Genomic DNA, 23040 nt, shown 5'->3' on the forward strand with positions numbered 1-23040 from the left:
ATTTATGGAATCAAGGACCATATGATTCTCAAAGAACTTCCTGCTCCTCTTCATTTTACTTACAGCTGCTCCCAAATTATTACCAATACTTTTGGAAGCCAAGGAGAGGAAACAAAATGATTGTTAATAGACCACTCTTGTTTGTTTCTCTAAGTCATACAGATTATCATGTGCTTAGTAAATTGCCTCAAGACAAACCTGGCAAAAGAATGCTATTGTCACACCACAATAGGGTTCTTTTAGAGTTTCTCAGACCAAAGCAAAGAGAATCCACTAACATACAAAAATCACTTGCCTGGATACAAGAGAAAATTTACCAAGATGATATACATCTGAGGCAGCTGTTAAACAGAAAGCATAATGACTTCGACGTTTATAAAGGTATATTTCGCTTCCTCTGAGGCTTCTCCAAGTCACAAAGTCTGACAGCGTGGGCTAAGTTGGGTGAGCCTTGTAGGGCTCCGCAAGCAGCTTCAAGGTTATGAAATGGATAATGTTGACTTTGCATTGTAACTAAGATTTATAAAAATTTTACCTTGACTCTTAAAATAACAGTAAACTATTAAGGTTTATAAAAATTATACCTTGACTACCAAAACAGGAATAATTAAAAGCTGACATTCTACTATATAATGGTTTAATAAACAAAGTCTTCTCTTTCTTTTAATATATGTGGCTCTGCAGTTTCTACCTACATCATTATTCCTTTTTATCATTAATTCTCCCCTGCAGATTTCATTTTGACTTTTCATCTCTGTTTTATTTTCCTTATTTTTCAATTCTTTACTACAAAATCTTTTCAACTCATATAATTACTATACTTTCATTAGAAATGAATTACCTAACATAAGAGTAAACAATACCCAATAATACCATCTTTATAAAATTCAACTTTAGATAGACTTTTAAAAATCTCAATAGAATTTCCAAAGCTTTCAAAGAAAATCCCTCAATAGAATAATAAAGGCTTACTGCCAGTACTTGATATTCATAGAAGTAGCATAAATCTTAAGCCTAAGGCAAAGAACTTCCACTGCTTCGTAACACACTGCAAACAGAAAATGGCATAAATAATCTTAGATTGGCGATATGTCAACTAAATCTCATTAAAAAGCTAGCTGGGATTCTCATTGAAGTCTATGCTGTTCTGCTCAAACCACTTCATCTTCTTCCCTCTCCATTTGTTTTATGACATTTAACAGGCCCCAGTGATACCCCCTCAAAAGACTGCCTTTCTTAAAAGATAAAAATAGTATTCATATTTGTTTCAATGAAAAACATGAATTCTTATTTTCATTTTGAAAGGATATTTTGATGGCAATTTATAGACACTTGAGAGAGTAAGAAATGGCACTTTGTCCAAAAATATAAAGCAATCTTTTTCAAATATGAGGAGAAGTCGTTTGAATAGGGTTTGGTAGTATCATCAATCACTGTGACTTTGCTACTAGTACGCTGGCCGTGGTGGGATGCCTCTGTGTGTTGGTCGTATGACAGAAAATCTACTATAATGTACACAGCAAGCTCACAAGTTAGGTATCATCTTCTCCACCTGAAGAGGATGAAATCAAAGCTAACCAGGACTCTGTCATTAGCTATATCTGACCTAAGATCTAAAAGCTGACTCAATTTAGACACTTGCTCTGTCTATGAAGTGACATCACTTTGTTATCAACAATAGCTACTAGTACTTCCTAAATTAACAGAGGGAATACTTGGTATAGTTCCAGAACTGATCAATCACACACAAACCTATACACACATATGACGTATCAGAAACTACTCCAAATATACGTATAAGTATCATAAAATACATATGTTGGGTAAGTTCAATTTTAAAGCTCATGATGAAGTTTAAACGACAAAATCATTACATCAAAAAATCCCAGTAAGAAGTCAAAGCTTGATCTGTTAGCAAGTGAGATGCCTAGTGAGGCAAGCGGAAGCCAGTCTTGGTCTAACATGGTACGCCTTCTGTCAAAGTACTTCCTCACCTTGGCAAGTTGCTCCTTGAGCCTGGACATGGTTGCAAACATTTCATTAGCCTCTTCCTGGGAGCTTTCTTTGGCAATGAGGTGTGCCGTCTTTGTGATCATCTTGTACTGGGCATCCATCACAGGCACTCTCTGCTCCACATCCTGCATGAACCACAGAACAGCTCCATGAACACAGGGCACATCTCCTTTTAATGTCAGGATTCTGCAGAAGGCTGGACAGAACTCATTATGCACTGCATAGAAAGTTCTATGTTTATGCTAAATGTTTGAAGATTCAAGTTTTTGCATTCCTTAATTACTAATATAACGTAATAACACACTAAGGTATCCCTGTCTCAAAAACTCATAGCTTTTATGAAAGATCTATGTTAGTATCTGTTTACCCTAACTGGAAGAAATTCAAATGTTATTTGCTTCTATGCCAAGGTGAAGAGTGCAAATAGCACATACAGTGTTGTTTTTTTTTAAGAGCTGTTCTAGAGAATCGGCATCTGAGTGTTTATCATCTCAGTCCCACTTTTGCTGTATGTTGTGCTCCTGGACATTGCATGAGTTATTGGGGATGTCTTGGTAGGTTACTTTTTGTATCTGGGACTACCCCAAAATGTTCACATAGCAATGTATGGTCATTTCTTTTTCAGTTTATACCATTTTAGCTCAAGAAAGTTTTCATAGGAACATTCTACTTTTGAATAGTGGGGGAAGCCTGTATACTTTCTACTGGAAATTCATGTCAATAAAAGCAATCCTTTAAAAGTTACCAAACTCTTTTAGTTAACATAAAGATAAGCTGAAGGAATCTTCAGATTTTGAAAAAGTAAGTACTACTATAATACATAAATATTGTTTCAGGTAAATGCATGTTAACAAGTTGAAATACCTACTTTGACTTTAAAAATGATAGAGCTTATTTTTTCTTTAAAAAGTAATAGATTGCCATTATGGAAAAAATAAAATTAGATACTTAGGATAAACTTTAGGATAAAAAAATATAAAATTACTTCCACTGTTCTCAACAGTACTAAATAGAGCTAGCATCTCTCTATTGTATTATTAATGCGTTTTACAATATGTATTTATACAATTTTTACCTTTAAAAAAATTCTTCTTTTGCTTTTTTTTCTCTTAATGACATATTGCAAAAACTTCTAAGTTATCAAATATTCCCCAGCTATTCCACTTATGAGAGCCACAGAGTATTCAAAATAAATAAATACACAATCATTTGGTAAGGGTGGGAGACTTTTAAGTTGCGGTGTTACATACACACATCTCCTATTTTCTCCTGTTTTATATGTTGATTATACAAAGAGTCTCCAAATTTAAAAAGCTATTCTGAAGTAAATTCAAATGTGTATTTTATGAGAAGCAGAGATCAAGATATTCACAAATCAAAATGATGTCATGGAGACATTAAAATAGCTTTTACGGGCCCTCCCTGGTGGTGCAGCGGGTTAAAGCATAGAACTAAGAAGCTAACGTCACTTCAGCATGAGTTCAATCCCAGCCTGGAGGTGACCCACATGGCACGGCAGACCTCTCCTGACCCACCCACTGCTCCCCTCAGCAGTGGACTTCATCACTCTGCCTGTTCTGCTTCCCACTCTGTCTCTGGTGAATCCTCTCACTGTCCCTGCACCTCTGGCCTATAACCCAGCTCTGTATTAATAAATAAATAAATCTTTTAAAAAACATAGCTTTTACAAAAATCTGAGTCATTTTGCAAATCTTCACTTTCTTAAAAAATAAGTTTTCACCTTGTAGCCCAGAAACCCCCTCACCTCCAACTCTTGAATTAGTAATTTTACATTAATAAAAGAGACTTCTAAGGGCTCAGAAAATTTCCTTTGGGCTTCAGTTGCAAAATCAGACAAGGTACTAATGCAATCTGTGTATTCTTTCTTCATTCTGTCCATCTCATCAGCTCGAGCATACTGTTAAGAAAAGGAAAACAAGAGGAAAAAAATGAAAAGCAAAGGAAAACAACATTGAAAACCAGTCAGCTCAGATGCAGGAAGCCTGAAACCTTCACCTATCTACTTTAGAATTCTTAAATGATAATCAAGGGTCCTCCCTAGTGGCGCAACAGGTTAAAGTACAGCACTATGAAGCCATCTGCAACCACCGCAGCATGAGTTTGACCCCCGGCCAGCAAGCTGACCCACATGGCATAGACCTCTCCTGTCACCCCACTGCTCCCCTCAGCAGTGTATTTCAGTGGATCTGCCTGTTCTGCTCCCCTCTCTGTCTCTGGTGAATCCTCTTAACTCCCCACCTCCGGCCTATACTATAGTTCTTGTACACATAAATAAATAAAGCTTAAAAAAAAAAGTAATAAAGGCCATTCTTCTTATCTAGCAGCAAATAATTTTGATTTGAAACTTAAGAGACCTCATGTATGTCAATATTATCCTTAACCCAACTACACATTGCTGTAAAGCTCCTTCATACCAATGGAAAAAAATAAAGGACCAGATATAAACATAACAGTTCTAAACACATCTGGAGTCTGCCTTAATAAACCTCCACTACAACAACAAAACACTCTCTAAACTGCCTATTGTGACATTTATAACACATATGTGTGCTAGGAGTAGACAGATTTGAAGAAATACCTGCTTGACCTCCATAAACAACTCTCTCCAGCGCCCATTCAGCAGCAGCAACTGCTGCTTAAGATCTCGGGAAACCATCTCGTCACACGTCTCAATGAGAAAATTGCCAGCATCATTCATGGCAGTGTGTTGCTGGATCCAGTGAGGCAAATTTCGGAAAAAATCCTAACCAATAAACAATGCACACTGATGTAAACCCATACAGCAATACCTGATAAATGACATGAAAGTGACCAGACTGAGAAATATCTTTGCAATTAAGTTTATTCAAATTTTAAGGGAAAGCTCCATCACAATGCAACATTTTAATAAAACTTTCAAAAATATGAACCAACTTCCGAGTGACTTTATAAGAGCATCTATGTCCTATCTTTTGTTGAAGACAAAACAAAACATAGTGATCATCTTCTGTTATTTGTACTTTATAGATGAATAAAAGCTGAATTTCTAGGAGCATAAGGGGCTTGCATATAGTCTCCCGATAGACTTAACACCAATAACTGAGATACAGAAGAGGTGCCATCTTTTATGGAAATGCACATCTTCTTTTTAAAAAAAATGATAAGCAAAATTTGGTCCTATTAGTTTTTATCTTAAAACATGAATATCATTTATCAAGATAATTAACAAGTAAGAAAATAAACCATCAAAAATTAAGTATCTGGACCAATATCCTCCTTCCTCATGTGTTTGAGCTTACATTCTTGGCAATGAAACAGTTTCCATTTAATTTCTAGTGGAGTGTATGTGTCCATGCGCATCCCTCCCCCTACAGTGAAAACCAAAGATAGAGAAGACAATTGAGGACCCATTTCATAAGCCATATGTGGGAAGGTTTCCTACAAAAATAGATGAGAACACTTCTGTTTCTGGAGGTTATATTCTGTGGGTGAAACTAATCCAGATGACATCTACTAGGGCTCTGCTGGTCTAGTCAGAAAAGTCAAAATCTGTGGAAGTACACGGTCACTGTCATCCTCTTTTGCAAGAATATTAAATCTATTTGAAATACAGGGTGCCAATCACTTACAAATTATTCATTGTTGTATAGTGCAACAAAAGACAAACCAATTTGGGATGGCAGGTGGTACATACTACAGTTCTTAGTGAAAGTTTGGCATTAAAACATCTTTTGCATATGAATTCATTCACTAGGTTCTCATGAAGAAATAGAGAGAGAAATCAGTCCATTTCAAATGATATTTGAATGTTAGAGACATTCTCTGGCATTCAAAGAAAACTAAGTTTTGCATGAATTTATATATCTGCAACTGGAGGGCAAATATCACTCCCACCCAGGATAAAACCTTGACTGAGAGTTGATATTGTTTAAAGAAGAATATTTTCAGAGACAACTGGTGTATGATCTCTCACAGAGTCCGTTCTGTTGTAGCCAAAGTTGTGCTCATCCTGTCACACTAAGAACTCCCAGGGGCCAGGACTCAAAACCTGCCCCATAGAGCTTACTGTGACTATGGCACCCTCTGCTGCCCATGGAGTTTGGTTGACTGGCCAACAGTCATGTCATTGACCTTCTGAATGCAAATCAACACAGAGCTGATCAGAGAGAAAACAGTTCTAAGAGAACTTTTATTAAGTAATACAATTATTAGTCCACAAAAACTTAAAATCTGGGCCTTCCCTGGTGGCACAATGGGTTAATGCAAGCACTATGAAGTTATCTGCAGCCACTGAAGCATGAGTTCGATCCCTGGCCAGGGAATTGACCCACATGGTGCAGGAGTCCTCTCCTGTCTCCTCCACTGCTCCCCTCAGCAGTGTATCTCAATACATATGCTTGTTCTGCTCCCCCATTCTGTCTCGGGTGAATTCACCCCTATACCTCTTGCCTGTACCCCAGTTCTTGTATGTATGAATAACTAAATAAAAAAAAAAACTTACTAATCGAAAGCATAACTTTAAGGGCAAAGTCAAGATTTGTGTATCACAGTTGAAATCTGAAACATTCAGTAGCACTATCCTACTGCATAAAAATCTATTTCTCAAATACATACATATATATATATATATATGCAAGTGTTTTACCTTTTTGGCGAGTTCTGACTGATTGAGCATTTTCTCGGCATCCTCGAGCCAAGCTTGCAGACTGGCCACCGTGTCGTCATAGCGATCCCAGTTGGCGATGACCTCCTCAAGCATGCTCCTCACGCTCCTCACCTCCACGGACAGGTTCCTCCACTGGGCAGTGGTGTCATTCATGAACTTCATCACGTTCTCAGCTTCTTCCACTGCCAACAGATTGCAGCAAGTGGTATGCTTCTTTTATATCTTAAATCCACTGTGCCTTTTCTCTATGCTCTTATATACTGTTGTGCATTACAGCCTTTCTTAAGGTTATAAAGTGAACTGAGGTTAACATTAAATTTCATTCAGCTAATGTTCAGAATAACAGCAACTTTTTCACAGGTGTTGATAATAATGAAGATAATAATTATTTAAGACTCCTGGTAAATAGGAAGCAGTAAATGACATTTACGTATTTGATCATATTTTATATACATTCAAATCCGTGAACATCTATGTAGCAGCTATCACAGATGCTGTGACTCTTCCAGCAAATATGATCATTTACAAACTGAAACAAACATATTTTTATATCTTGTGTCTTTGCACTAATGAAAGTTGTCATTCACTTGATGATAACATTCAAATGAATCCATTCTTGGTATTTCATTTTCATAATGGAAAATGCATTAGGAAATTGTAATTTAGAAATGAATGCTTATTGCTCTCTCTTGGAAGATCTCTCTCTCTCTCTCTCTCTCTCTCACACACACACACACACACACACACACACACACACACACACGAGAATAATCATGCAGGTTATGCATCACAAAGGGCCCAGGGGTCTGAATTCAGTTTTGCTCTCCAGACCAATAGTATAGTCAAAAACAGTCAGCAGAGGGGGGATGATTTAATCATACAGAAATTGTGCTGTATTCAACAGTGCAGCTCATTCTGTCACATTTTTACCTGAACCATCAGCTTTGACGTACATCTCAGCTGTCTGTTTCAAGATCTGGTATGTCACTTCATATTGCTCAAAGAACTTGCTATTTTCTATAAAAGACTAGAAAAGAAGGAACAGTTAGAAGGTGGTGAACACTAGGCTTATGAAAAATGGCAAAGTCAAGTTTCTTCAATGTAGATATGGATAAACCAACTCACTTCCTAAAATATCAAATTAATTCCACTGCCACAAGTAGGCTAAGATTATTCTGAGCAGATAGATCAATCTACATGCTTAAATCTAACTCAGCACTCATCTGAGAAAATCCTCTCTTCTCCACGCAAGGATCTTTTTTAGAAGAAAGAAATTTCCCCAGAGGACTAGAGTTCACATTTAGAAAGCTCTAAATTTAGAAGAATGCTTTGAAGTGTCCTACTGTGCTTAGATGTGGATTCTGTTGTTCTTTGAACTTGAATTCAGGTGAATGATGGCTCTGAAGAACTTCAGGATATAAATAAATGAGACATTGCACAAACTTTCCCCCAAATAAAAGGGAAGTACAAAAATGTTAGTAGGGAAAATCTCCAATAAATTGCATATTATACCCATCTTACCTATGGTCTAATATTTCTATTTTTAAATATAAAAATTATAGATAAGACACATAGACCTCCAACACTATATTATTTATATTTGTGCTACAATCAACACCAGCAAATAGCTAATGTAAAATTGAGAATAGATGAAAAATTCTTAGGTAAGTTTTATTATTGTTAATTCTATGAAATATAAAATACTCCTGTTCCAAAGGCTGTTCATACTCCTCCAAAGTAGAAAATTAACACAATTATAGGAATAACATATCATCATCAAAGGCTCTTTAACAGCATAATTAGTTTCTAAGATTTGAATCCACAAGAATACCTGATGTGTCATATTATTATAAAATGCAAAATTGGCCTTCAAAACCCACCGTAAGTTTTGTATAGCACACGGATGCATGCCTAAGAGCAAGATGCAAATGTTGGTGTGCAGAGTCAAGCCTCCCCATGCAGCGATTCCATAGAAACCCCTACATCTATTAATAAATGCTTATTATATTTCAAGAAAGACTCAAAAATATGGTATGTAGAATGCATTTCACATCATTATGTGATTCTAGAACCTTTTACTTAAGTATCAGCTACTCTTCAGTGACATAGTAAATAGAGACAACGGTGCATGACTGAGGATGAGCACGGCCAGGGATACTTTACTCAGTATTTTCATGGGCTGTATTTTTTTAAAGATTTATTTGTTCATACAAAGATTTATTTATTCATAAATCTTTTTTAAAGATTTATTTATTCATACCCCTCTGGGGTACAAGCCAGAGGTGCGAAAAGTGAGGCAGATCTACTGAAATACAATGCTGAAAGGAGCAGCAGGTGAGCCAGGAGAGGTCTGCTGCACCATGCGAGTCAACTCCCTGGCCGGGGATTGAACTCGTGCTTCAGTGGATGTGCCAGCTTCATAGTGCTGTGCTTTAACCTGTTGTACCACCAGGAAGGACCATAGACAGTATTATTTGTATGAGAATAAAATAAGATAATAGTAGTCTAGTTCATTCATTATTTAACCTTACAGCTCACTTAATCTCTCCCTGTTTCCCAACTGGGGAATGAGCAATTTTATATAATATGGAGTGATTTAACCAAGTAAACAAGGTAGGATTTGACCAAAAAGGAAAACCATACCTAATATGCAACATACTGTAGGAAATTGAAGAGACAGATCTATTTTGTGAAGATTAAAAATTAGTATCCACCTAGTTTTGGCACAAATTTCAGGAAGCTAGTAGGAAAATAATTGTTCTAAGTGTTAAATGGGAAACCATGCTTATTCTGGACAGAAAGAAAATACACTTTGCTTTAAACAAATTAATTTAAAATGATCAAGAGCAACACACTTACTTTAAGTTCTGTTTTGGGTCCAGTGGGGGAGGGGAAGGGCATTATGGGGAGAGAATGTATAAATGTCGTCAGGACTCAGTACAGTATTTCTGAGCTTTGCAGGAGGCAGATAGGTAATTAATTTTTAAAGAAAAACACCTTAGCTGTCATTTAAATTGCTTCATTAATTTTGGCCTCTTTTTCTGAGTACAGAGCAAATCCATTTAGCGATATGATTTATTTTACCTATTAGAATCATTATAAATTTCCTCTTACCTTGAACTAACTACACCCAGTGTCTCAAGGAATGCCAAAGTAAACACACATGTGCACTTTTAAAAATGCCAGGATTATTTATTTTTTTTAATAAAGCTTAATTTTGAAAGTCTACAACACATTGATCAAGGGACTTTGAAAGTTGATGACACTTTAGAATAAGATACATTTTTATGCCACTAAACTCAAAATGTTAGTGGAAGAGACTCAAATTCTAGTTTCATAAGGTAAAAATAAATGTAATAAATAAGAAGCTCATCAATTTCATGCAAAGAGCCAAACCACATTATTTATGGTTAAAAAAAATTCAACTTTGAAGAGTGGTTTATTAGAATTGATCAAATAGTTGCAAATAATAAAATATTCATGTTACTGAGGTTACATTAACATAGTCCACAATTCTAAGAGCCCTTCCCTGACATAAAAGAATGAAATGCTTTTCTATTTCTTCCACAGGAAAGGCAAAGCATGGTCATGTCAGGCAGTGTTGACAGCAGGAACCAATCGCCTTCTGATTTCCATTCCAGGATGTAGTTGCTAATTACACGTGTCTCCAATAATCAGCACGCATGTGCAAGGCAGGTTCCAAGGATTCCTTAATCCGGCCCTCCCTGGTGGAGCAGTGGGTTGGAGCAGCTTCAGCAGAAGTAAGATCCCCGCCCTAGAGTTAACCCACCCCAATGGGGCAGACCTCTCCTGTCTCCCCACCGCACCCTTCAGCAGTGTACTTAGTCGATCTGCCTGTTCTGCTCCCCACTCTGTCTCTGGTGAATCCTCTCAGGGCCCTGCACCTCTGGTCTGTACCCCAGATCTATATGCATAAATAAATAAATCTAAAAAAATAAAAAATTCCTTAATCACTCAGCAGCTCAGACCTGAATGCTGCATGTAAGAGGGAAGTAGGAAATACATTCTTTAGTTATCTAAACTTCACCAAAACACTTCTTTTTTGAAGCTGAGTAAGACTGAATTCAGAATCCAGACTGAAGAAAATCATGGAACTTTTACATCCTGAAAATTACTTTGGTTATTAGAGGATATAGTAGCATATGGCTCATTACAATATGTTTTTTTAGAAACCAAGGGAAGGGTTGCATTTGAGAAACTAATTTTGTTTGAAAGCCTTCCTGCTCTTTGTGAGTTAGCATTTTGAAAGAAAATGATTTTCCCAGAAATTTGAAAAGAATGAGATAGTCTGTGGGGTATGAGATAGGACAAAAGCAAAGTACTAATTTTTATTCCTTAGAAAAATCCCCATTATTCTATTATTATTATTACCAACCATTTTGAAAGACTAAGACTTCTAGAAGCGACATTCTTTATAAATCACATGGGCAGTAAGTGACTGAGCTATGATTCAACAATTCTGAAGTGACAGGTGGCAGCCAGCAAACACCCCTGCCTCACCCCCCACCCCCAACAATCTGTTTAGAACATGACAAACAGCAGCTATCAGGTATCAGCATGCTGTCAGATGTGGGCCAGCACTAAATGGCACTCGTATTTATTCATGTGGGCTACATCCTGTACTTTGCTAACTATAAGAGATCATTTTAAGGATTTGCTCTTTTTGGTCAAAAATGTTTTTCGTGGTCAATTATGAATGATAGTTTAGTCCTTAAATGTAAGGACTTCTGATTCAGAAAAATGTGGGTTCAAATTCTAACTCCACTCAATACCAACTGTGCTACCTGTGTACAAGACTTAAAAGTTCAAAGGCTTCCTCGGGAGACCATGAGGAAGTTTCCTGCCACAGAGCTGCCGTGCGGGGTGACAGAAAATGCAGGTATTAAAACTGTTAAACACACAGACCTTAAAAACCATGTTTGGAAAAGAAGCACTTACCATCTATAGTTCTTTTACCAAGGGGTCAGAATATTCGGAAATGCTCATTCAAACCTGCTATATTTGTAGAGTAATTAACAATTTTACAAATAATTTTGAGTTACAAAGCAGTTTAAAATAGCATCATGAACTTCTCTGTACTTTATGGAGTAGGCAGAAAGTGCTGATATTTTAAAATCAGTAATAATAACTCTCTACTTACATATCCTTTATTTGAGAAATTCAGAGGATTACTAACATCATTGTGTTAGAATATTAACCTGGTGGAAGAATCCCATTAGGCTTTTTGGCCTGATTGGCTGGCCTTAAATAGCTTGAACAAGGGTGGATCCTGAATAATTACCTACTGTGCTCAGAATGTATCATTTGGTATGAGTAAACCAGAAAATCTAAAGGTATTATCTGTGATTAACATTGAAAGCATTCCTTGTAAATGAACTTTAAAATCTGGATTTTTCACTACTTCCAAAATAATTAAAAATGAGTAAGAGAATATATCATGAGAGATTTCATATTTGGGGATAAACATGTCTGAGGAAAAGATTTTACTAGAATCTTGTTCATTTTTTTTTTCAAAAGCACGTTGTTCATCACTTACAGAATGAAGTTTAAATGTAGTAAAAATAATCTGGTTTTAAGATATTTTAGGAAAGATGTTCAATAAGCATTAAAATCCCATCATTAAAATCACTGTTAGACTATTAAGCCACTCAGCTAAGAGTTTACAATTATTAACTTCTATTTAAATTGATTCATTTATTATTAGGAATCTGTGATCAAACATAAGGAGACCAGAAATGCCCTATTAACACTAACCATACCAGCACATCTGAATGACTGATCCATGGAGGTAGCAAGTTTAAAAGAAATGAGCTACCTTTAATAATTACAATTATCATCATGAGTAACTTTAAATTGTTAGTTACAGAAAACCCAATTTCTTTCATAAGGCACAACTTCTAGGTTGCTATAAGGTCCTCTATATGAATAACTCAAACATAAGATTGTGTTTAAAAAACAAGTTGGTACTGAGATTCATAGACACAATTTTATTTTTTCTGTGGGTACAGAAGAAGAAATGACCACAAAAAAGATATGATATGCTGAACCTCGTCAGATAGCCCTCTTGTGGATAATCAATTGTTTTACATTACTCATGACAGGAAGTCATGAAGAAATCTCTAAGTGTCTTAATTCAGTTTTGATGTGAGCTCACCATTAATGGCATAAGCAATCAGTGCAAAAACTTTTCATTTTTTTACAATAAATCTGTCACAGTGGTTCTATCTGATTAATTCATAAAGCCTTTCTATATCCCCAAAGCATATCAGTGTCTCTTAAACTGTGCACAGGTCACTAACACGAACCCACTTAACATATTGAGACCTCACATTCAAGGTCAAAAGTAGTGAGGGCGAACCCCAGGGGCTGACCCCAAGGGCCACTCCTCTCTGAGCAGCAGGGAGACTTACAATATAGCTTTGCAGAAGCAGCTCCACTGACTCTCTTCTCCCATACTTGATAATCCAGGACTTCAGCTTTGACTCTGCAAGAACCAGCAGTGAGAGCAGACGGTACTTTAATTCTAGAAATTCCATTTTCATTAAGTGGAGCTCTGATGTAGAGGAAACAAAATGAAACCTAGGGATAAAACGGAGAATTTACAGAATGTAACTAATAGTAACAGAAGCGTGCTTACTTAACCTGTTACACTGTTCACGTCAGCATTAAAAAAAATACAGCGAGCACATTCTAAACTCCTGCAGCGGATCAATCGCTATCTGGAGATCCGATGCCTTGTTTAAAGGCAAAACATGATTGAAGGAGGTCTCTGGTTTCGTTCTTTCCCCTGCCAACCCAGCTCTCATCTGTTTCTTTTGTAAGCTGTTTTTGCAATATTACATAATGTTCCTTACAGAACTGAATAAAAATACAGACTCTGAAGAAAGCATTTCTGTGATTTTTTTCAGGCTGTGGGTACATTCAGGGTTACACTTTTTGATTAATAACAGAATGTTGACACTCTTAGTCTGCATGATAGGAGCCCAATTCTAATGCACCTGAGTCAAGCATGGGGGGGGGGGAGGGGGATCAATTCATTGAAAAGAAAAGGCATGGAAAATGCATCCACCTAGCATTTTAAAAAGAGACTTCAGCTAAAAAGAGAGCTAGCCTTACCTCTCAGCCATGTCCTCTAACTGATCAGGATGCACTGGGATACCGTTAACAGACCTGGTCCGGTAGATTTCATGGAACGCTCTTTTGTGGGCATCAGTGTTTTGAAGCAGATCCTAAGATATGATTTAAAAAAATTTTTTTTAAATGAGGAAACGTGCTCACAGAAGGCTAAGAAGCACCATGTTCAGGCTGCAACGATGAGTCAATGTATTGAAAGGTTTCATAGAGCAGCTACACCCATGTACAGCTAGCCTGGCACCGAAGTGGCTGTTCACCTGGGGCAGAAGCCTGGCTGCGGGTCTATAAGGCCCCTTGCTAGAGCTGTATCTGATAATCATAGCATCTTTTAAACACACATGACATTTGCACAGTAATGCATTCAGACTTTTTAAAGGAACATAGTCCAAAGGAAAATAGAATCGCTGTCTTATTTGTTCTTATTTTTCTCTTTCCATCATTTAGGACTTGAGGGTTAAGAGCTTAAAACTAAACACCTAATTTAACCCTTTAGTGATTAAAAAAATCTAGATGTTGTTTTATTTTCAACGCAGGCAGGCGCTCCTAAAGTGATATTTGCTTGCCATCTAGAGTAAGTCACGCATATTACAGTAAATTAAGAAAAGACCCTCATGGCTAGAAAATTCCAGACAAGCACAGGGAATGCCCCAAAGATATCCTGGTGGGAAGATCAAATGTGATGGGGTTTAAGCACTCCTTGGAAATTGTACAGTGCTCAAAACTTTATTCAGATGAACTAGAATCCTGCCTGATTTGTTTTTTGCATTTTTTTCACTATCGACAGACTCACTTATATATGTAAAAAATACATAAATATAGTTCACAGTTCCCAGTCAATTTCTTACATAGAAGCAAAGAAACAGGTAAAGGGAGATCATGGTTTGTTGTCTACAGTTCAGTTTGTTTCTCAGGAGCAGAATACACACTGAACAGGTTAGCACTCACCAAAGAGTAAGACACATTAGCCCACCAGAAAGATATATTGAAATTAATGCTATTTCAGAGAACTGAGAGCATTCCCTGGAGAAAACAGAAGTAAAAAGCAGCCAAAAATCATCAAGAGAGAGATTTCATGGAAGGATTAAAAAAAAAAAAAAAACACTCATATGGGCCCTCCCTGGTGGTGCAATGGGTTAGGACACAGCACTGCAAGCCAGCAGCATCTGCTTCAGTTTGAGATGGATCCCTGGCCCTGGAGGTGATCCACATGGTGCAGCAGACCTCTCCTGACCCGCCCGCTGCTCCCCTCAGCAATGTACTTGATCCATCTGCCTGTTCTGCTCCCCACTCTGTCTCTGGTGAATCCTCTCACCACCCCTGCACCTCTGACCTTTAAAAAGAATAAATCTTTAAAAAGAAATACATTATGAATTAAAATGTTGAAGTTGAGTGTTCACATAAGAGAAGTGAATTTTTAAACATTTGGGGAGGCTGATTTTGCACTGGAGAAAAAGTCAGGGCCAAAATATTTCTATTCATGTAGGTTTGACTGGCCACATTTTGATCTGCTTTGCATGGGATCTGCATGAATATTCAGTCACTGGAACCCAGAGGAAGGCAATGCACCAAGAGCTGATCCATCACCTACGGACTTAACATTTTAGTCACTCTCTACCTCCTTTATAGTATCCAAACATGCTTTTCTGGCCTCTGACCTTGGCTGGGACCCTCCCCCCCAGGTGAAAGCAGGGGAAACATAAAGCCATGACTGTGTCCAGCTCTAAGTTTTTGCATTGATGCAATTTCATGTAGGGTTGGGTGGTGGATCTTTGGTGGAAAACTCAATTGTTCCATTGCTCTCTATGCTTTTTAATATTTTTAATATTGAGTTCATTGAACATATTTACATGATATCAAACAAGAAAATTTTCAAACATATGATAAAAGAATTATAGTTAGCTTGGTGTTACTGAAGTTTCTCGCTATAAATAGCTAATGGTGAGCAGAGCATTTAAATTTAATGGTGGGGGTCTCCTTTGTGGGGGGCCTCCTTGGTAGTGCTATCAGCTATTAACAATATTGCTGAGTCCAAACACCAGCCAGAGAGCAAACCCATAAATGGCACAACAGACCTCTCCTGTCTTGCCCTTGGCTCCCCTCAGCAGCGTATTTCAGTAAATCCACCTTCTGTGCTCCCTGTTCTGTCTCTGGTGACTCCTCTTACCATCCTGGCCTACATCTCAATTATTCTATACAAAAATTAAATAATGTAAGTAAATATTATGGTAGGCTCATGGGGCTTTTATGAAATCTTTTAGGTCTCCCACTATCATAAAATCTGACCCTATTGTATCATAAACATGGTTCATAGTTGATGAATAAAAACAAATCATGAAAGGTGACTTTCACTAGCAAATAGCTATATCACTGCTACAGGAGAAGGAATCTTGAAACCTGAATAGGTTAGAACCCAAGGCTCTTAACATTTAGCCAAATCTCACAGAAAGGACTGATGCAGGCCTCCTTGAAGCAATTGCGAATTCAGAAGGAGGGAAGTAAAGAGCATCAAACATAAGAACACTACACCAGAACTCCTGATTTTCATTCACACCAGAAGTGAGAATCAGCAGAAGCAACAAATGGAAGGTATTAGGAAAACGCCAGTAGTTTAACACTTACAACAGCTTGTAAGTTAAGAAAAACGGATATGGATAAAATGCTAATTCCTTACAGTGAGTAAGGAAGCCAAGAAATGGATTAAGTCTCAGTAAAGTAGCTGTGACCTAATTTCAAGAGCAATGAAAGTATACGATCAGAGTTTATAGCTTTCAATGTTGCAGAAGTAAAATATGGGATAAGAAAAATGAGCAAGCAAATGAACCAATAAACAACAACAAAACCTCAATAAGCTTATAAATAGCAAGAAAACAGAAAAGGAAAAAAGAGGACGGCAAATAGAAAGCAATGGGTCAGATGGTAGAAACAAATTCAGATATATCTGCAATTATAAAAATAGTGAATAGAACAAATTTACTAGGTAAAAGGCAGAGATTATCAGATCAAACAAATGTAAGATACAAACAATTGCTCTTCTTTGTTGTATTAATTTTTATTGAGGTAATGTTGCTTTATAACAATGCACATGATTTAGAGGTACAGGTTCACACCTCTTGAGATGTAAGTCACCGAACTACACCTACCATCAAAGCCTCATAATTCTCCATCATAGGCCATTGAGAGCCATTTGTTCTTTAACCAAAATGTTATATAGTTAGGTTGAAATTAATATGCTGGAAACCAAATATTTACATAAGAAAGCTGGTAAAAGCATATCAATATTAGACAAAGTAGATTTCAGAATGGAAATCATTTCAAGTTACTAATTACTAATGAGACTTTCAATGTACTAGAAGATACAGGAAGAAATTCTGAACTTGAACAGTTCAAAAGTTTCAGACTACATAAAATTTTCAAAATATGGGCCCTCTCTGGTGGCACAGCATGTTAAAGCACAGCACTAAGAAGCTAAAGCCACTTCAGCGTGAGGTCAATCCCTGCCCCGGAGGTGACCCACGTGGCACAACAGACCTCTCCAGGCCCACCCACTGCTCCCCTCAGCAGTGTACTCATCAATTGGCCTGTTCTGATCTCCCCTCTGTTTCTGCTGAATCCTCTCACTGCCCCTGCACCTCTGGCCTGGACCCCATTTCTGTATGCATAAATAAATAAATCTTTAAAAAAGTTCAAAATACATAAAGTAAAATTTGATGAAAGTACCCCCTTATAGGAGTTACCAAATTTCTCCCAGAGATGGAGACAGAACAGGGACAAAGGAAGGAAGCGAGTGGGGAGAGCTGTGGAGGAGTCTCACAGTCTTGACATTGATTTCAATGCATGAGGCCAGTAGAGTTTGGAGGGGAGGGATGAAATGAACTCAGATGCATTTTAAAAACACTACTGTGGTCTTTCAGCTCAAAATAGTCTCTCTTTAAGACTTGCTTCTTCTGACTTCTCTCACAACACCGTGTCTGGATTCCCTCCTATGTTACCGATTATTTGTTTTTATACCTTTCGTTGTTCACCTTCTACTCTTTCTCTTAATATTGAATTCCCTCGTGCTCAGTTCTTAAACCTTTTTAGTTCTCAGTCTTCACTTCCTAAGTGAAGACTGATTTCTGTATCCTCAGAGCTTTAAACATCCCTCCCTCTAGTAATAATTATGAATATTTATCTCCAACCTAGGCTTGGCTCTTGATTGCCCGTCTCTCTTCTTCTACTGCCTACAGCAATGTCTACTTGGAGGCAAAAAGCCTCTTACTCACTACATCCAACCTTAACTCCTGGTTTTTTTCTTCTACCCTGCACTGCTGTCTCTCCATCTTAACCGATGGAAATTCCATTTTTCCAGTTGCTCTCTCCAAAATTCACGGTATGACTTTTTCACAACCGATATTTAATGCTGCATGTCAGGGTTAAGGCAAGTTTGGAGTTTGGTTTGCTCTGTACTCAAAATATATTTCAAATCTGGCCATTAGGTAATTCCCACAACCCTGGTTCTAGCCTCTCTACCTGGATTGTTGATTGGTTCCCTGATTTCTCCCCTCCATTCCTCACCTTTCCTCATCTCTTCTCATACGGCAGTCAGAATGATCCTGCTAAAAGACTGATACTGTCATTCTTCTAATAAGAAAGTGGAAAGGAGGGTTATCTTATGACAGAAAAATAAACCATGCTAAAAGTGCAATTAACGAAAGGGAGAAGGTGCAAAGAAACAATATTGTCAAAAACATGGTAACTTAACTATAGGCTTAGGAGAGATTTCCAAGAGACATAAGAGAATGTTTTGAATAAGTTTCTGCTAATAATTTTGAAACTCAGTCAAATGAACAAATTTCTAGAAAGTATTAACTAGCAATAATGAACCAACAAAAATTAGAGACAGAATATTCTAAAAATATTTTAGGGAGTAGGGCTACAACCAGGAAAACAGGACACACATTTTGACCTTATGGCAGTGATATTACAGTATAGGAAATCAAGCAACAAAAAGGATAAATAATTAAAAGTCACTGAGATGAAGATAAATGCTAGAGGGAAATGGAACGTGGAAGGGTGGGTGTGTAAAAGCAAGTTGAATTGGCCATCAAGGGATGGCCAAGAAAGGGTTGACTGAGTAAGAAGTGATGTTTCTGTGAAGGTTTGAAGATGAGGAAGAACATAATGGAACTATCTGCAATAGAATGTTTCAGGCCAAGGGAGAAGAACATTCCAGAAGGATTGCAACAGCATAGGGGGTGGTGTGGTTTGCCTGTTTGATAACAACATTTCAGTGATGGTTCACTGCCTACACAACTGAAAGTTGCAACACCACCAAATACAGCCTGTCCCTTTAGCTTCTACCTAATGTAAAATGCATTGATTTCTTTTGTTATCCCTTATCTGCCTCCTCCCAGTTATATAAGGGTAGGTGTTTCTGTCTCTCTTGCTTATGGACATACTAAAATGCCTAGAACACCACTTTGCACATAGAAAGTGCTCAACGAATATTTGTGGAAAAAACTAGAAAGATATAGCCAGAGAAGTAGCAAGAGAATTGGAAACTAATTGAAGAAAGGATGAAAGATTAGCTATGCAAAATGCTTCTGATAGGTGAGGTAAGATGAAGGCTGAGACCTGTCCATTTGAACGAGGAATAGGAGAATATGTTGAATCTGACAAGGAGAGTAGGAGTGGGAAAACTTGACGGGACTGGATTTTAGGAAGAACAGGGGAAGAGAATTTTGTAACCAAAATGGGAGTATAAATAAGTCTGTAGAATGGAGGAAAATAGACAGTAGCTAGAAGAGGAAGAAAGGATAAGAAAGAGGCTTCTTTAAGAAGGAGAACTAGCACATACTGGATGTGCATGGGAAAAAGCCAAGAGAGAGAAAAAATAAAGGCAAGAACTAAAGGGATTGTCTTTGGGGATGGTCAGGCAGGTGGGTCTGGTGTGCGCGGAGGGCTGGCCTCCGCTCGCAGCACAGATGGCTCATCCATAGTAACAGAAGTGAAGACAGAGTACTCGGGCACAGATGCACGTAGGCGGATGGATATGGCCGTGGGAGCTGCGGAAATTCTTTTCTGATTGCTTCTATTTTCTCAGAGAAATAGGAAGCAGTGTCATCAGCTAAGAGTAAGGATGGAGATGGAAGGATGGGTGGTCTATGGAGACAAGCTAAGGAATAGTTGCCCCAGAAATGCAGAGCAAATGGAGTTGGGAAATGCCTGGAGTGCCAGGCAGTACGGAGGGCCCACTCGGGTGAGCCATCGCGCCTGGGGGGCTGTTTCTCTTCAGCCACCATGGCTGCACGTGCACACAGGAACCAGGCAAGAGGCTGTAGCCAGAGTAGTGTTTCAACCAGGAGAGGAAGACAGAGTGGCCATGACCACCAGACGAGGGAGTCAGGGCGTACAACAGAGATGACATTTCTTAATTGCGTGCTGGATGTTTGCATTGTGCACAGGGAGGTGAGACATGAAGATGACAAGAAGCAGTAAGAAGACAGTAGCGCCACAGATGATCGGGCACAGATCATCACAGGGGCAAAGGTGGACGCTAAGGCAAGTTTAGAGTTAGGGTGGACAGTGAGGACTGTGGTTGTGAAGGGTGTCGCTTACTGGGGATGGTAAGCTCTTGATGTGTCTAAGGATTGTGGTGCAAGAATCAGTGAGAGAGCAGAGTCAAAAGACTCCGAGGCCAATTATTGAAGGGATTATGTGAAACTACTACAAATTATCTGAAACTAATACAAATTCTGGCGTACTTATTTATTGCCTTACACAAATAAAATCTTCAAGACAGGAGGGAAAGCAATGTAGCGAGGGCTGGTCACTGCAGTAAGGGGGGTGGGTAGACAAGCCCAAGGGTGGTTGTCAGGGTTCCTCAAGACTGAGAGCCTTACCTGGACAAAGCAACCCCACCCCCAAAGACTAATGCGTTTCATCACTCTGCATGCATTATGTGCAATAACTTTGTGGGCACATCTTAACCTTGGTGCTTAAAACAACCTGGGTTCTCGATTATGTGATTTGGGCAAGGCACTTAACTTCTCTCTCCCTACAGTTTACTCATTTTCAAAATGTAGATGACAATCCCTACCTCATATCTCACATATCAAGTACTTAGCACAATGTAATACTTAACACCAAAACATAGCTAAACAATCAATTACAGCTAGCTTTATCTTTCTACATAATTGAGCATGAAGTCAGGAATGACACTGATGAAAGATTGCCATATGGTATATTTTAAAAATAATGTGAAAAACACATACAACCTAAATTCTAGATCTTGATAGAGTATTTAATTATCATGAGCCATGATTACTTTTACACTGGGATGGGAAGTTGAGAGTCCCGAACATTCATGCAGGTAAACCCAACACTGAGCGTTTTGCACATTATTGTTTACAAATGAGCCCAAATACTAGCACAGAGAAGTGATACCACAAGGATGCACTGTCTCTGCTACTGAGGAAACCTATAATTTTAGTATCTTTATCATGATTTCTCAGACCTTCAAAGCTTAGCTTGAAGACACATAATTAGCATTCTGAATGAATGAGAATTGATCTTGTAATTAATACTTACATTTATTTATCATTCTACTAGTCTTACTAGAGTCTGTACTGAAGATCCATCTAACAGAGGTTCCTACCCCAGTAAACAGAAATCCTGGACATGTTCCTTGGAGCCGGTCTTTGCTAGATTCCAATCATCTCTTTATCGCATTCCCCAGATTTTGCTTTAATCTAGTTCTTTCTGGATTTTAGTCTCAGGAAACCATCGTCAACTCCTGCCTCCTCCCACTCCCACTTCCTCTTTACCCTAGATTTTCTGGTTTTTCGCTACACTTTGGCAGAGGCATAACTCAACCACTAGGTAGCTGGCATGGGATCAATCTCTCTCTCCCTCTGTCTATCTCAAAAGAGCCTGAAGGGTGATAAAGGTTTCAAGAGATACAACTACTGAGATATACATCAACAGTATGCATGCCATTCAGTTTCAAATATATTCCCCATCAGGGCCTGATGCTGCCTAGAATTACCATAAGTAATATTTTTGCTACATCTCAGGATTAATAAGTAAAAAGCACAGTCATATTACAGAACATTTTCTATATGACAACACATTTAAATCAGACTTAACTATTCTATAGCAAGCAAACACTGTTTTTCAAACACAATGCACCATACAGTAAACCTCAAACAGTCACAAATGACTAAGAGATCGTCCAGGCTTAATCCTATCACTGACTTGAGATTTGGGTACCTGTTCCCCTCAGGCCAAAAACTGGCACATGGTACTGGTGTGTATTTGCCAAGTTAACACATCTACCTCACAACTGACATACCTTCTGCATGTGTTTTAAAGCCTGTAAGTGACTGGTTTTGCTTGAAATATTCATGGCAGTTTAAATAATTTCAACTGCTAAATGCTTTGCAAGAAGGAATACCATTATGTGACATTTACACCATGTTGTTAATGTGTTAAAGTGGCATTATCAGTGTCACCTTGTTTTAGTATTTCCCCCTATTTTTAATATACTGGATGTGTCCACGTACAAGTGGCCCAGGCTTTTCTGTACCTTACAGAAGCCTGAACCTGGTTCAACCCCAGAACACCTGAGAGGACAACAGACTTTTCTGAATCAGCAGGATAGATGCCTCGGACCAAGAGCTGAAGAGGCTGCCTCTCCAGGCCACAATGAGAGTGTAATGATGGGACATTCTCCAGCCACAAAGCTTACCTTGTGCTGCTCAAGCTTCTGCTGTATTGTGTTGGCTGTTTCCTCATGGACCTGCTGAATGGTTATTTCCTCCCTCAGAGCCACCTCTGCTCTATACAACCAAGCACCTATGGTGCCCAAAGGTGCAGGAAGAGACTTATCAAGCTGTATATGCCAATCAAAGAGCTGAAATTAAAAGAGAGAGGAAGGAATGACATATCTCTATTACAGAAATCCTTAAGTTCCCCCTAATGATTTTAGAGTCTACGTAAGACCTTATAATCATAATTTTGGCTAAAATAATAAGTATCAAATAAACAAATATCTGTGTTCTAAGTGTAATGCTTTTGGGATGGAGAGGAAATTATAGGTATAAGAAAAAACTGTAATACTTCAAGTATGACATAAAAGGATAGCACTAGGAGACAAAGCGATTTCCCTAGAGGAACAGCATAAAGCATCTACTGGGTTTCAGTTTGGTTCTTCTGAAAGGGAAGGA

General features: G+C 38.1%; 1 protein-coding gene across 1 annotated transcript in view; it reads right to left on the reverse strand.

The window, feature by feature from the left end:
- Positions 1 to 23040, reverse strand: part of SYNE1 (spectrin repeat containing, nuclear envelope 1) — a 424261-nt gene that overhangs the window by 288522 nt on the left and 112699 nt on the right. Inside the window, exons 13-20 of the mRNA XM_012735121.1 lie at positions 22563 to 22727; positions 13817 to 13929; positions 13111 to 13279; positions 7610 to 7706; positions 6659 to 6861; positions 4613 to 4777; positions 3779 to 3931; positions 1995 to 2138 (exon numbers count right to left, since the gene is read on the reverse strand). Of these exons, the coding sequence (XP_012590575.1) occupies positions 1995 to 2138; positions 3779 to 3931; positions 4613 to 4777; positions 6659 to 6861; positions 7610 to 7706; positions 13111 to 13279; positions 13817 to 13929; positions 22563 to 22727 (1209 nt within the window). The remainder of the gene's footprint in view (positions 1 to 1994; positions 2139 to 3778; positions 3932 to 4612; positions 4778 to 6658; positions 6862 to 7609; positions 7707 to 13110; positions 13280 to 13816; positions 13930 to 22562; positions 22728 to 23040) is intronic.

This window comes from Condylura cristata, unplaced genomic scaffold (assembly GCF_000260355.1).
Source record: "Condylura cristata isolate star-nosed mole 26May11 unplaced genomic scaffold, ConCri1.0 scaffold00001, whole genome shotgun sequence".
Classification (NCBI taxonomy): Eukaryota; Metazoa; Chordata; class Mammalia; order Eulipotyphla; family Talpidae; genus Condylura; species Condylura cristata.